The following is a 15,225-nucleotide window of genomic DNA, read 5'->3' as shown; positions in this document are numbered from 1 at the left end:
TTTTATGTGCCAAAGATCAAAGGAGAATTCCATATTTACAATGCACAAACTTCACATCTCCCACTTCGCACCCACCAGAGACTTCTGAATGAATTATTATCAGCATTGTCTGGTTCCAGCATTGTGGTTCACGGTTTATTGCCCCCCGATCCCCGGACACAGAATTTTTTATATCAATCTCCTGGTCCAGTTTCACACGTACATCCCATTGACTTAATCATGTTCTAATCTACATCTCTTAGCTACCTCTCATTAACACACCATTGTCTTTTACATTCCTAAGATTTCATTCTCTAGCAATTAGCAAATTTACATTCTTAATACTTCATTCTCCTGCTAAATTGGGTACATGCATAGCAAATAGCAAGTTTCAAAGCTGACTACATCTCTTTAGCTACCTTTAACACACCATTGTCTTCTACATTCCTAGGATTTCATTTTGGATACATGCATAGCAAGCTGACTACATAGTTTTGGTTACACAGCAAATAATACAACTTTTATACTCCATAATATTTTTATACTCCAATAGTTCCAGTTAACTGTGGTTCATAGTTCCATCTCTGAACCCATTGTTCAGAGGTGCATTTTAGATTTCATCCACAGTGCATATTCGCATCTGAAGACTGGTGGCTGAAGTCATTTTGATGAAGTTATTTGCTATATGTGTTAACCCCAAAGAATGCTGTAAAAGTCATAAACAATTTTGAGTGTAATTTTATTTAGGTTTAATTGAAGAAATTGAATTGAAGGGACTAGTAAGGCCAAGATAGCTGTGATGTTTGAAATTGGGCTGAATCACATTGGATTCAGCCTAAAACCTGAACATCCATATATCCACACTTGCTTGGTCTAGATGTAGAAGATCAACCATGTGCAACTCTTATGTAACCAGTGAGGTATGGTGTGCATTGAATTTTCAATTACCATTGTGGTTAAGCTAGCTTTGAACAGCTTTTGGCAGGGTTGGAGCTTTATCGCATCTCAACTATATAAAAACAAACTTTTTGCTTTTTGCTAAATTTTGCTTCAGTTGATTGAAAAAAGATATTACTTGGAATGTGAATAAAGTACTGAAACATTTGCAAGTCAATAAAATGATCAATTTAAACTAAAAACAAAAAATTCTGGAAAACTTAGTGAGATGAGAAATATTTGTGGATAGCAACAATTTCAGCCTAGAACCTCAGATGTTCTGATGAGGGGTTTAGGGCCTGAAACATTATCTACTTCGCTCTCTCTATTGGCTATCAGAAGTGGAGAGAGTGAGCAGTTTCAAATTGCTGGGTGTCAAGATCTCTGAGACCCAATCTGGTCCCGACATATCAATGCAGCTATAAAGAAGGCAAGACAGCGAGGAGTTTAAAGAGATCTGGTATGTCAACAGAACTGCTCAAAAACTTCTTCAGATGCACTGTGGAGAGTATTCTGACAGGCTGCATCACTATCTGGTATTGGGGGAGGGGGTTGGGGAGGGCTACTGCACAGGACTAAATGAAGCTGCAGAAGGTTGTAAGTATAGTTGGCTAGCCTACAAAGTACCCAGGCCACCTTCAAGGAGCAGCATCTCAGAAAGGCAGCATCCTGTATTAAAGACCCCCAGCACCCAGGACATGCCCTTTTCTCAATGTTGCCATCAGGTGGGAGTTACAGAAGCCTGAAGGGACACGCTCGGCGATTCAGAAACAGCTTCTTCCCCTCTGCCATTCGATCCCTAAATGAAGTCAATGAAGGTGAATGAGCAAGTGCAACAGGCAGTGAAGAGGGCAAACGGAATGTTGGCCTTTATTACAAGGGGAATTGAGTACAAGAGCAAGGATATCCTTTTGCATTTGTACAGGGCCCTGGTGAGACCACACCTGGAATATTGTGTACAGTTTGGTCTCCAGGTTTAAGGAAGGACATTCTGGCAATTGAGGAAGTGCAGCGTAGATTCACTAGGTTGATTCCTGGGATGGCAGGGCTGTCTTACGCAGAGAGATTGGAGAGATTGGGCTTGTACACACTGGAATTGAGGAAATTGAGAGGGGATCTGATTGAAACGTTTAAGATAATTAAAGGATTTGATAGGATTGAGGCAGGAAATATGTTCCAGATGTTGGGAGAGTCCAGTACCAGAGGGCATGGATTGAGAATAAGAGGTCAGTTATTTAAAACAGAGTTGAGGAAAAACTTCTTCTCCCAGAGAGTTGTGGAGGTGTGGAATGCACTGCCTCGGAAGACGGTGGAGGCCAATTCTCTGGATGCTTTCAAGGAGCTAGATAGATATCTGATGGATAGGGGAATCAAGGGATATGGGGACAAGGCAGGGACTGGGTATTGATAGTGAATGATCAGCCATGATCTCAGAATGGCGGTGCAGACTCGAGGGGCCGAATGGTCTACTTCTGCACATATTGACTTTTGTCTATTGTCTATTGTCTAAATGGACATTGAACCTCACATTTTTAATACATATTATTTCTGATTTTGCACAATTTTTAATCTATTCAATATGCATATACTGTAATTTGTTTACTTGTTTATTTAATATTTTTAATTTTTTTCTTCTATATTATGTATTGCATTGAACTGCTGCTGCGAAATTAACAAATTTCCTGACACATGCCGGTGATATGCTGAATTTTTCCAGCACTTTCTGATTTTATTTTATATTTCTTTCATTTTGGCAGAAGAAATAAAGCCATAAACTATTTTCTAAACGAGTGAATTCAGAAATTGGTTAACCTGCAGGTTGAATCTGTAGTAAGGAAGGCAAATGCAATGTCAGCATTCATTTTGAGAGGATTCGAATATAAAAGCAAAGATGTAATTCTGAGGCTTTATAAGGTGAGCTCAGGCCACGTTTGGAACATTGTGTGCAGTTTTGAGCCCCTTATTAAAAAAGGATGTGATGGCATTGGCGAGGGCCCAGAGGAGGTCTATGAGAATGTTTCAGGAATGAAAGTGTTCATGTATGAAGAGTATGAACATGTATGAGTAGCTCTCTCGGGCTGCATTCTCTGGAATTTCTACTGGGTGGGCTGAGGGGGGAGCGCTCATTGAAATCTACCAAATATTGGAAGGTGTAATTGAGTGAATATGGAGAGGATGTTTCCAATTGTGAGTAAGTCCAGAATCAAAGTGCACAGCCTCTGTATAGAAGAACATCTCCTTAGGACAGAGATGAGGAGGAACTTCTTTAGTGAGAGAATGGTGAATCCATGGAATTTGGAATGTGGAAGCCTAGTCATTGTATATATTTAAAATAGAGGTTAATAGATTTTTGTTTTGTAACTCTATAAACTAACCAAAGGCAAATCATTGGAGACCAAGGCAAGCATGTACATTTCGTTTTTACTCTAGCAAGGCATACACGTATGATATGGTAATGTATGCCATTCACATACTACTACATATAACCCATAATTACTGATGTAAGCAGCAAAGGATGCTTAATCAAAAGATATGTTAACATATTACTGAAATATGACTGATAAGCTAAATGCACAACACTCCTCCCTACTTAGCTATAAACTCCAGGTGAATATAGAATGCAGCTCAACTCAAATATGTAATATATTATTCTCTAGTCATATATGTAGAAGAGGGGCCATTGTGCTTGGCAGGTGAGACGTGGCTGTGAAACTGTCTCAGGTTCATGGTGGTTGGAGAAGTTGACTTTGGGACTGTGGGAAGTGGTTCTGGACACCTTTCATCTGGGCATGTTGGCATCCCAAACAGTGTATGGTAAACTGCTCAATCAGTTGACCTATCTGAGGCGAGCAGACAAAGCATCAAGCCAACGCTTTCATTTTGACCGTAGCTAGATGACTGGCATATAGCTCCACCAACACTTTAGCTCTCAGTTTGGATGGTACAACAAATCCAAATCCCTACATAAGGCAACCTCCATCAAGGTCAAAATCATTCCGACCCTGGGGAATTTGCCATTTAGTTCTGGTGTAAGCCATATTGCTGGTTTCTGGTTAGTTGTCACATTGTTATTCTCAAGGCTACCCAGTCCTGTGTCACTCTCATCATTATCAGAATTTTCATCAACAGCATGCAGATTAATGCTCTTTTTGTAACTGCAACTTGACTTTTTATCTTTATTTCTTTCCTGTTCAGTCCATGTATTTTTGTCTGTCAGACATGCTCCTTGAACGTGTCCTAGTTTTTGCATTTTCTGTAAGTTTCATCTTTGAACCTGCATTTATGTGTTGTATGTGAGCCCCTGCCACAATAGTAACACAAAGTGTTTAGCCAGGCCAATTTCTGTTTAGATATTGCAATTTTGCTCATGCCCAGTTTCATTCCTGACTGTAACTCAATTTCATCTCTGTCAGGTGTTTCCATTGATAGAGCGATTTCAACTACTGTTTTAAATGTGAGTTGTGTTTCTGTTAGGAGCTACTTTTGAATGCTTTCTTGCAAAATTCCACAAATTAAACAATTCTTTCATGCATAAATAAGCCCATCACAGAACTGACAATCCTCAGTTTCTCTTCAATTCACTCACATAAGCTGAAATGGGCTCCCCTGACATTTGATTCCACTTGAATAAATGAATGATCTTTATTGTCATTATACATAGATACAATGAAACTCTGTTTGGCTTCCTCTCAGGCAATTAAATAAAATGGTAGATAAAAACAAGACAGTAATAGAAAAACAGTATTAAATAGATAAGTAGCAAAAAATAAGTTGCAGCAGCACCAGAATATCACAGTAATGCACAAAGTGTCGTTAGTGCAAGTATTCAGTCCCTGTGTGTGAATGTGTGTGCTCACAGTTTCAGTCATTGTTCTGTGGGAGTGGTGTGATGGAGACCACAGCTCTGGGGTAGAAGCTGTTCCTCAGTCTATTTGTTCTGGCTTTTAGTGTCGTGAACCTTTTGCTGGACAGCAGCAGGTCAAACAGGGAGTGGCCGGGCTGGGTGGTGTCTCTGGTTATGCTGATTGCTTTCCTCCTGAGTCTGCTGGAATAGATGTGCTTCATCTGCTAGGTGGTCATCTTGGATTCATTTAAAACTTCCTCATCACCAATGTAGTGTATTGTATCTCCATTATCTAAACAAAAGAAAACATGGGAGACCCAGATAAACATGTAGATTTCATTTTTACTGGAGTGAGGCACACACATATGACATGGTGGCATAATGATGTATTTCATTCATGTAGTTTTACATATAACCCTTAATGCATTATGTAGAGAAAAAAGAATGTTTAATCAAACAAGATGTTCACAATATTACTCAAATGTTACTGATTTATTACATACATACCAAAAAAGGCTCTTGCTTTGTAAGGGCTCAAAGGTTATGGTGAGAAGACAAGAGAATGGGGTAAGAGGGTAGACTTGATGGACCAAATAGCTTAATTCTGCTCCCATGTCTAATGATCTTATTGCTCATGGCCATCTACAATTTTTTTACTTTCACTAAACTAAGATAACTTTCATTAAATAAAGACAATTAATTTTCCAATGCTACAGGGTAAGAATACCCAGTGAAATTAATATAGCAGTCTATATTATATAGAATCAGAGAGGTAAATTCCCGGGATAATGCTGTGGAGTCCCAACTGGACCAGGCAGTGCCATTAGACTCCATATGGTGATCAGAATTAGAGGGCATTCACAACTGTGATGCAATCTGTCATTCAGTAAGGTCTAGACTGATAGAGGTTCTACATAAGTGGAATATTTACATGTGTGAGAACAGGCGACAATGCGGTTTCACCATGATTATTAATTGGTGTGGATTTTTAAGCTTGCTTATGTGAAATGGATACGTTGTGAATGCTGCATGGCAAAAATGGCAGTATCCCCAGTGATGGAGTAGTTGAAGTGAATTTGTCAAATATCTCATAACTATGCCCGCATGAATAGCATCATGCCTTGTACAAAATGTAATATAACTGATGTGTTTTAGATTTGATATATTTCAGTAATTTTGCTTTGTAGTTTAGAAATGTTTATTAAAATTTCTCTAATAACTAGCAAGGCTTTTCTGTCCAACAAATAATTGAGCTATGACTAAATGAAGAATTTAATGCACTTTTAATGGACAAAATCTCATATTAGGTTTGTGTCGATAATTTCAGTTGAATAAACTGTAACTGTTTTTTTCTAATCCAATAGAGCAGTTAACAAATTAACATTAACTTTTTTTAAATACTAAAAGTCTCAAATTCTAATATTAGTGCAATTTTTTTTGAAAATAGTCCTTTGAATGGAATTGCAGTTGGTATAGATAATAAACCTAATTAAAATTTCTACTTTCAACTGGCTTCAATTTCATATTGTTAAAGTTTGCTGCTAAATGTAAAGATTAATGCTTCCTCAAAGCTATTAGTAATGCTATAGAACAATGTCACAAAGTTCATAATTGTAATATCCATCAATACAAGAGATGAGTCCACAGCACGGGTCAAATTCTGCACTGGAGTATTTAAAAACATGTAAGCTTTGTTGAAACTCATTTTTTATCATTGAAGAGATGCCTGAATATTCTTTGCTGGATCACTGACTTAAATATGACCAGTTTCACATTTGTATTTTGTTTTCTTTCCAGTTGGCCAGTAACACAACAGCAGCTTTAAACCATTACATTTCTTCTCACAGCTTGGAAACAGAGCATGAAACTATTAAGATAGAACAGAAGGTTATCACTGACATCCCAAGCTTTTAGTGAAAGGGCTCTATTTTATAACATGCTAAATCGAGCATCAGTAATATGACTGGAACCTGACAGCAAAGTAAAGAAGAAAGCCCTTAACTCCGAGTGGAATCACCGGGACGCCTTTGTGACAGCGTTAATTTAGCAGGCTTTCTTATTTTTATGAGGCTGAGTTGCTAGCTCGATGCTCAACCTAGCAAGGATGGAAAGAATGCAAGGAGATTCGAACTCAGGAGCCTTTGCTCCAAAGTCCGGCGCTGATGCCACTATGCTACCAGCCATAAATAGCAAAGTGGTAGCAGCAGTGTTATCAAACCAATACTAACAGGAAACAAATTTAGAGTTCCATAAAGGAACTTTTACTTAAAAAATATTAGTTTAAATTCCTTATGGTCAGTAAAACACATGCTCCAGAGAAAATCTTGAACCTCCCTGCCCCAAATTTGCTTCCTTTGATTGTACTCACTGTCACGTTCTCCTTCGGGTGTAACGAAACGCCGAATTTAACGTCCGGATAAACCACAGTTAATAAGAACCAGATCGCAGTAAGATTAACCATTTACTGTTCACTCTTCACATTAACATATGGTGAAAACTGTTGATAAAACAATACAAGATTGATACAGTATTTGTTCCTTCCTTAATATCACATTTCAAGTGTAAATACTTGCAAAGGTGACTATAACTACATTACACTAAGGTGCAGTATACAGGGAGAGTTTACCTGCTCCATTGACTACTTTAAATACACTTCCATGCAAACTATCCGCGACTCTTTAACTAACGAAAGCATAAACATTATCTACCGTCGTTACCTCTAACAGGATCAGCATTAATATCTTAGTTCAATATATCGATTATCTATTAACTTACAGCGTTGCTCTCACTGTGATTTCTCATGCCTGCAAAACTGCTTGTGCTCAGGTGAGCCTCGTGGAAAGCCCTCACCCTCGCGCTAATTTCAAACCGGTGTTTTCCCACAAGACGCGGCGAAACCGGATGTGACGTCATCGCATGCCGATATATTTTACATGCAATGAATACACTTTAAACACTTCTAATTCTAACTAGAAAATACTATTGAATGAATTACTAAGCGAAAATATTATAAACTAAATAACTGTCGTAAAGACAGCACACTCCCCGCTTGACCTTCGTAAGGTCACAATGAGCAGAGTACAAAACTTAGTCTCTTAATCAGTCATTGGGTAGAAGTAGAATAACTTCTGTAACTGGCCTTTGGTAAATTTTCACATCGCCTTGGTCGGTAGTCTTCAATTCGATCTTCCTGACATGTCCATCCTCGCTAGGGAATGTAGCAGTGATTCTGGCCATTGGCCAGCTGTTGCGGGTGATCTGCTTGTCCCTGAGCAGGACTAAGTCTCCAACTTGAAGATTCCTGCGGGGTTCTGTCCACTTACGTCTCTGTTGCAACGAGTGTAGATATTTCTGTCTCCAGCGGGACCAGAACTGATTTGCCAGAGCCTGGACTTGTCTCCATTGCCTTGTGTACAAATTCTTGTCTGAGAAGTCTCCTGGTGGAGGAGGTGCTCCTGCCTTCTGCGTAAGGAGCGCTGATGGCGAAAGTATAAAGGGGTTTTCTGGGTCAGAAGACACAGGTAGGAATGATTGTGCGTTTATAATGGCTGTGACCTCTGCCATTAGGGTGCACAGTACCTCGTGAGCCAATCGGGTGTTGCTGCATCTCAGGTTTCCTTTTCCGGGTTTTCCGTAAGGACGTGAACCGTTTGACTGCCTGCTCTTTGTTATCTGGTGAGCGCTGGCGTGGTTCTCTGATAGGCAATGGGGCAACCTCATTATTAGCTTCATCTCTGAAGACCTTGGTGTCTTCGGTTTTTAAAGAAATGGTATCTTGAGCTGATTGTGCAAGTTTGTCGTCATACTTCGTTAGAGCGAAGACTGACTGGCCCAGCGACTCGTCGCTTGCCTCGCGCTTGTTAACGCCTTGTTGTGCTTCCTTGATGCACGGGACACTCGGGCAGGGTTGAAAGATTGAATGGCGGCCACTCTCTAGCACATTGGTCTTGAGTGTGTTAACCATCGGTTTGTGTACGTCACCGAGACACACCTCTCCTATCACCACCCAGCCCAGATCCAGACGTTGCGCGAAGGGGGCGTTGAGTGGTCCATTGATCTGCTGCCTAACCTTGTGTACCTGGATAACATCTCTTCCTAATAGCAGGAGTATTTCCGCTTTCGGATCCAGTTCTGGGATGTGTTTGGCGATGTGGTGGAGATGCGGCTGGTGTAGCACCGCACTTGGTGTCGGGATCCCAGCGCGGTTATTCATGATTTCATTGCACTCTAAGAGCGGAGGGAGACAGATGACGACTTTACCATCCAGGGACTCGATCTGGATGCCTTCTGCCTTCCTTCCTTGGGTTTTCATGTTGCCTGAGCAAGTTTTGAGGTAGTATGGGAACCGCTCACTCTCAATGTTGAACAATTTAAAGAACTCTGGACTGACTAGTGAACGATTGCTCTGATCGTCCAGAATCACATAGGCTTTGATGGCCTTGTCTTTGGCTCCTTTAGGGTACACCTTAGTGAGGCAGATCTTGGAGCAAGAACGACTTGACTGAGCTTGACCGCAAACTTCTGTACAGTTCGTGCTGACAGCTATTGACCTAGAGTGAGCCTCTCCCTCCCCGCCGTCCTGTTGTGGGGGTGAAGGAGCGCTCTCGGTTTGTGGTGACAGGTCGGGATGCATGGCCTCGACGTGATCTGGGCTGCCACATTCCGGACACTTCACGGCGATCGTACACTCTCTGGCGAGGTGAGAGGTTGAGGAGCAGCATCTAAAACATATTCTTTCCTCCTTGAGAAGAGCCGTCCTCTCTTCAAGGGGTTTTTCCCTAAACATTCTGCACGCTTTCAGGGGGTGAGGTTTGTTATGCAATGGACAATACTTGCCAGGGTCGTTGTTAGTCGTAAGGGCTTCGGTCTTGAGCACTGACACGGGTTTATCAATGTTGAAAACATTCGAAACGGATCTGCCTGGCTTGGTGTAAATCGAACTGCTTCCTGGACCTACAAGGCTAGGGTCGTTTCGCCTCTTCGCCTCCTTGCACACAAACCTAGTGAGGAGCTCAAAGGGAGGAAATCGACCATCGTGGTCTTCCTTGTACTCTGAGGCAACAGTCAGCCACTTGTCCTGCAGCCCAAATGGAAGTTTGTCCACAATTGGTCTAATCCCGGATGGAGTATCTAGGAATACTAGACCAGCTGAATAGCCATCTTCTTTGGCGCCTTGGATCTCCATGAGTAAATCTCCGAATTCTCTTAACTTAAAGTGATCTTTGGCTGACACCTTAGGAAAGTTTTCCAGACGTCGATATAGCGCCCCTTCAATAATGTCGGGGGACCCATATCTCTCCCAAAGTCTCTCCCACGCTTCGCTTAAGGCTAGCTCAGGTTTGTTGATGTACACTGAACGCATGCGTCTCACCTGGTCGCGTGATTCTTTCCCCAGCCATTTCGCCATAAGGTCCAACCTTTGGGTTGCACTGAGCTGGACCCCGTCAATCACGTTGGTGAATGTGGAGAGCCAAGCACGGTAATTTTCGGGTTTATCGTCAAACTGGTACAGTCCCGAAGTGACGAGATCCCGTCGTGCTAAATACTGCAGCGTGGGATCGGCTGCAAGCGGCATGCGGGCTGGAGAAGTGCGTTGGCGCCCATATGACTGAGAACGCACGTTTCTCATGGAATTTGCCATCCTGGATTCAACCTCCGCGTCTCTTCGCATCGAACTTTGTAACTTTGGTGTCAAAGTATATCGGTTGTCAGCTCTTTCATTCTTGACTTCATCGCGGGGCCGCGAGGGTAAATTCTCTTCCTCGTAGCTGGGGAAGTTATCGAATAGGTATGGAGAGGGGAGACGAGCCTGCCTGTCTGCTTGATATTGTACATAGTCGCTCGTGCGTTCCAGTCTGGTCCTTTCCAAAGCAGAGCTTGTTTCGGTCAGATCACGCGACCCTTCAGCTTCTTCTATGTACTCTGCTTCCACCCTGGCAGCTTCTCCTTCTCCTTCTAGCTGCAGCACATGCAACTCTGTCGACATTTTTGTCATTTCCAACTGGGTTTCGGCTTCTCTGGCGGCCTGTTCTCTTTGTCTGGCAGCCTCTTCTTTCTGGATTTCGGCTTCTCTGGCAGCCCTTTCTTTCTGGATTTCGGCTTCTTTGGCGGCCCTTTCTTTCTGGATTTCGGCTTCTCTGGCAGCCTCTTCTCTTTGTCTGGCGGCCCTTTCGGCTTCTTTGGTGGCCAGTTTCATTTTCAAAACTGCCTCTTGTTTGGCGTAATGCAGTCGCACCTTGGCGGCTTCTGCCTTGGCTCTTGCCTGTGTGGACTTACTTGATGTCGTTCTACTGCCCTTGTCGCTGGGCGCCATCGACTTGATCCCGGATCGAGCTGACATTGCAGCACTTGGAACACCTGATAACGCCTGGGTGGGCTTACTTGATGTCGGTTTACTGCCCTTGTCGCTGGGCGGCGTCGACTTGATGCTGGATTGAGCTGACATTGCAGCACTTGAAACACCTGATAATGCCGCTTTTTCACTGTCACGTTCTCCTTCGGGTGTAACGAAACGCCGAATTTAACGTCCGGATAAACCACAGTTAATAAGAACCAGATCGCAGTAAGATTAACCATTTACTGTTCACTCTTCACATTAACATATGGTGAAAACTGTTGATAAAACAATACAAGATTGATACAGTATTTGTTCCTTCCTTAATATCACATTTCAAGTGTAAATACTTGCAAAGGTGACTATAACTACATTACACTAAGGTGCAGTATACAGGGAGAGTTTACCTGCTCCATTGACTACTTTAAATACACTTCCATGCAAACTATCCGCGACTCTTTAACTAACGAAAGCATAAACATTATCTACCGTCGTTACCTCTAACAGGATCAGCATTAATATCTTAGTTCAATATATCGATTATCTATTAACTTACAGCGTTGCTCTCACTGTGATTTCTCATGCCTGCAAAACAACTTCTGCTCAGGTGTGCCTCGTGGAAAGCCCCCACCCTCGCGCTAATTTCAAACCGGTGTTTTCCCACAAGACGCGGCGAAACCGGATGTGACGTCATCGCATGCCGATATATTTTACATGCAATGAATACACTTTAAACACTTCTAATTCTAACTAGAAAATACTATTGAATGAATTACTAAGCGAAAATATTATAAACTAAATAACTGTCGTAAAGACAGCACACTCACTTTGAAACACCTAAGGCTTAGTTTAAGTGCTGGAGGTTGTTTCCTTCAGATCCTGACTGTGACTTTTCTTTTCCACTTGAATGAATGGGCAGCTGATTTCCAACTATTTCAAGCACATTTTGTTCAGGAAGTCATCCAGCAGGATAGTGATGAGGTCTAACTGTTAGAGCCAGCTAGGAGTTCCTCCTGCTCATTCAGGATAATGATTTTCCTATTACAATTATTATTCTTGTTTATGAGTTGGTGAGTTGAGCAGTACCTGAATAACGCTTGAAAGTAGTTAAATGACAAAACCACGCAAAAGTGTTAATTTCATGATATTAGTAATGTCGTTGTTTAATTTGTACCTATTCTAAAAGAATGTGATCATTTCTCATCAAATGTTGTGATTGCAGGTTGCATCTTTTGTGCTTTTGCTTACAAAGGAAAAGCTTGTGAATTAACACAAATAGCACAAAGAGTAGTATTTGAAGATTATAAGAAATAAGAGTAGTGGTATTGCCTTTGGCTCCTTGTGTCTCTTCCACCATTTGTTTGGATAATTTCTTGCAGTAAATACATATCCATGAATTCAATGAATATCTAAAAATCTATCATTCTCTGTCTTAGATTAGTTCAGCAACTGAGATTTCACAGCTCTCTTAGGCTGAGGTTTCCAAAGATGGGTGAAGACATTTCTTCTTGTGTTAGTCTGGAAGGGGCAACCCCTTATTTTGAGACTGCAGCCTTGATTTTAGGTAGACCTGGCAGGTGAAATATATATTATGCCTCTATCCCATGAAGCCACTTACAATTGTTTTATGATTTGATGCAATCACGTCTCACTCCTCTGATTTGAAGAGTGTACAGGCCTAGTCTGTTTGTCCTCTCCTCATATACAAAAACTTGCCATTCGTAGGTTAATCTGGTGAACATTCTGTACGTCTATTTTGTATGTGCGTTCTTGGATAAGGAGATTTTTTTTTCCATGTCCTCTCATCAAGTCTCTGTTTAATTGGAAGAAGATTTTACTATTCTTGTACTCAAATCTCCTTGCAAAAACAATTTCTGCCTTTTGTATTGCATTTAGCAAACACCAGACCCTTTCAATCTCTTACCATTTAAATATACTTGATTTACTATCAAACTAGATTAGTTAACGTTTTTACTCATTGTATTTCCATCTACCACTTCCTTGCTATTTACTTACCATGTGTATATTCACTTAAAACCTCTCTGAATCATTTTCTTAACCCATATGATCACCTAGAGCAAAATGCAAACTGATGCTCGGGCCATAAGCTGAAATGTCAGTTCTCCTTTGCCTCCCTCCACAGGTGTTGCGCTGACTTCCTCAAGCAGTTTTTTTTTTGTTCCGGATTCTGCAGTCCCAAGTGTCTCACACAGCCACCTAGCTTTGTATTATCAGCAAACGTAGATATTTCGCAGTTGCCTCCCTCATTCCAATCATCACAACAAATATTCTGCTGGAGGACCTCATCTGGTTGAACAGCATCTGAGGAGGAAAGGACCTGTTGACCCTGTATCAGAACTGAAGAATTGAGATGGCCAGTATAAAGGGGATTGGTTGGAAAGGAGTCTGAGGTGACTGGAGGACTGAAGAGGGATGTTAGATAGCAGGCAGACTGTGCTAGTTAGGGATGGGGAGCAAGCGGGCGGAGTTATGAGTCAGTGGCAGGCAAATGAGAGATGGAGGCACAAACAAACAAAGAGAGAAATAAATTACACACAGACTCACACGCGCGCGTGCGCACACACACCCCACCCCCAGTGGTTAATCAGGGCAGGGCAGCCGCTTATTTGGGACAAGTCTTAAAGAACAACAAACTAATCAAGAAAATACCCGAGATTCTGTTAATTTATTTGGGCAACTATTACACTAATTGGCGTTTGCTGAACAGGTTCTAACTAGTGTTAGTCACATGCACTTGTGACATTACATGTGCTTAGATTGAACTTTTTAAATAGCATCAGTTGGGTATGTCTGTGTTCAAAAAGTAGTGGTTTTGTCACTGATAGTTGGGAGAAATAAGTAGTTAAGACAGTTCCAAACTGTTTCGCTCACTGTGTCAAGCATTCACACTTGGAGATGCCAGAAATGGCTGGAGTGAAAATAAAATGGTTTCACTACTTCAACAAGTTAGGAACTACAAAGGATTTGAATGTAATAACAATTCTCTTGAGTGCTACAATGAAAATGAAGATTTGGGGAATGCAATCATCAATAGCATTGTATGAAGGCATTTCAAATCTGCACTAGGTGTCTGCACTGATTTTGTTCATCATGCACATTAATTAAATTCCTCCATCAATAACTATTAGGACCTAAATACACAGTTTTATAGTACTGTAGTACTGTTGGTTGTCTTCTAATTTGTTCTGTTTTTTTATTTAAATACATGATTTGTTACTCAGTTTGTCTTTTTATAACTTGTTAACTATTTCCATGAAACTTTGGCTAATTGGAGTAGACACTTAATTGGGCCAAAACGTACTGGTCCCAATTAACCGGAACTCTGTGTGTGTGTGTGTGTGTGTGTGTGTGTGTGTGTGTGTGTGTGTGTGTGTGTGTGTGTGTGTGTGTGTGTGTGTGTGTGTATATATATATATATATATATATATATATATATATATATATATATTGAGATAGAGAGAGAGAGATATATAGGGAAGAGGAATTTGAAGGTTGGAGACCATTGCTGATGTGGAATCATGAGGAGAGATGTCAATGGCAGATGGAGCCAGAACCAGATAGGGGAAAAGGGGTGGTGAAAGTTGGGTGAATATTGATATGGGTTGTAAACATGTGGAATCGCAGTACCAATCTCTGCACCTTACTGGCCCCAACATCCCATCCTGAAAGTGATGTATTTATATCTACTTTGTTTCCTTATTTGAAAAAAATACAAGTCAAGCATTTTTCTGGCTGGAGGTTAACTTAGAGAAGTAGTTGCCACACACCATAGTAGCTAGGATCTGCTATTTGATATCTCAGCCAGTCATTCTTTTAAAAAAAATGGTAACCACTGTTTGGGACAGGAAATTTCAAGTATATTGTCATCACTTAGCCTTTTATGCATGTGACAGCTGTTCATTTATTGTGATTTCAAGAGAAGCTTTTGAGAGGTAGTCACCTACAACTGGTGAGTACAGGGGAAAGAATAAACTTAGGTGGTGGTTTTTATTCTAACTAATAAATAATAGATTAGTTGACTGAAAATGACTTTCATAGCTCTGCAATTCCTTAGTGACTGACGGTGCTTGCCAAATCCACAGTCAATTAACAACCTCCTGATCTCATTCTT

At 41.1% G+C, this 15,225-nt stretch overlaps 2 protein-coding genes across 10 annotated transcripts in view; one reads left to right on the top strand and one right to left on the bottom strand.

Moving 5' to 3' along the window:
• The window catches only part of LOC132378867 (inactive N-acetylated-alpha-linked acidic dipeptidase-like protein 2), a 937,774-nt gene that overhangs the window by 509,685 nt on the left and 412,864 nt on the right, over window positions 1-15,225 (top strand). The window lies entirely within an intron of this gene.
• LOC132404705 (uncharacterized) lies at window positions 4,403-11,696 on the bottom strand. The gene is made up of 3 exons (XM_059989086.1): window positions 11,650-11,696; window positions 7,128-11,371; window positions 4,403-5,051 (listed from the first exon to the last, which is right to left on the bottom strand). The coding sequence occupies exon 2, from the start codon at window positions 11,202-11,204 to the stop codon at window positions 8,268-8,270; it is 2,937 nt and encodes a 978-aa protein (XP_059845069.1). The 5' UTR covers window positions 11,205-11,371; window positions 11,650-11,696; the 3' UTR covers window positions 4,403-5,051; window positions 7,128-8,267.

Source organism: Hypanus sabinus, chromosome 2 (assembly GCF_030144855.1).
Source record: "Hypanus sabinus isolate sHypSab1 chromosome 2, sHypSab1.hap1, whole genome shotgun sequence".
Lineage (NCBI taxonomy): Eukaryota > Metazoa > Chordata > Chondrichthyes > Myliobatiformes > Dasyatidae > Hypanus > Hypanus sabinus.
The sequence above is the reverse complement of the archived record's forward strand: the minus strand, read 5'-3'. Positions and strand labels throughout refer to the sequence as shown.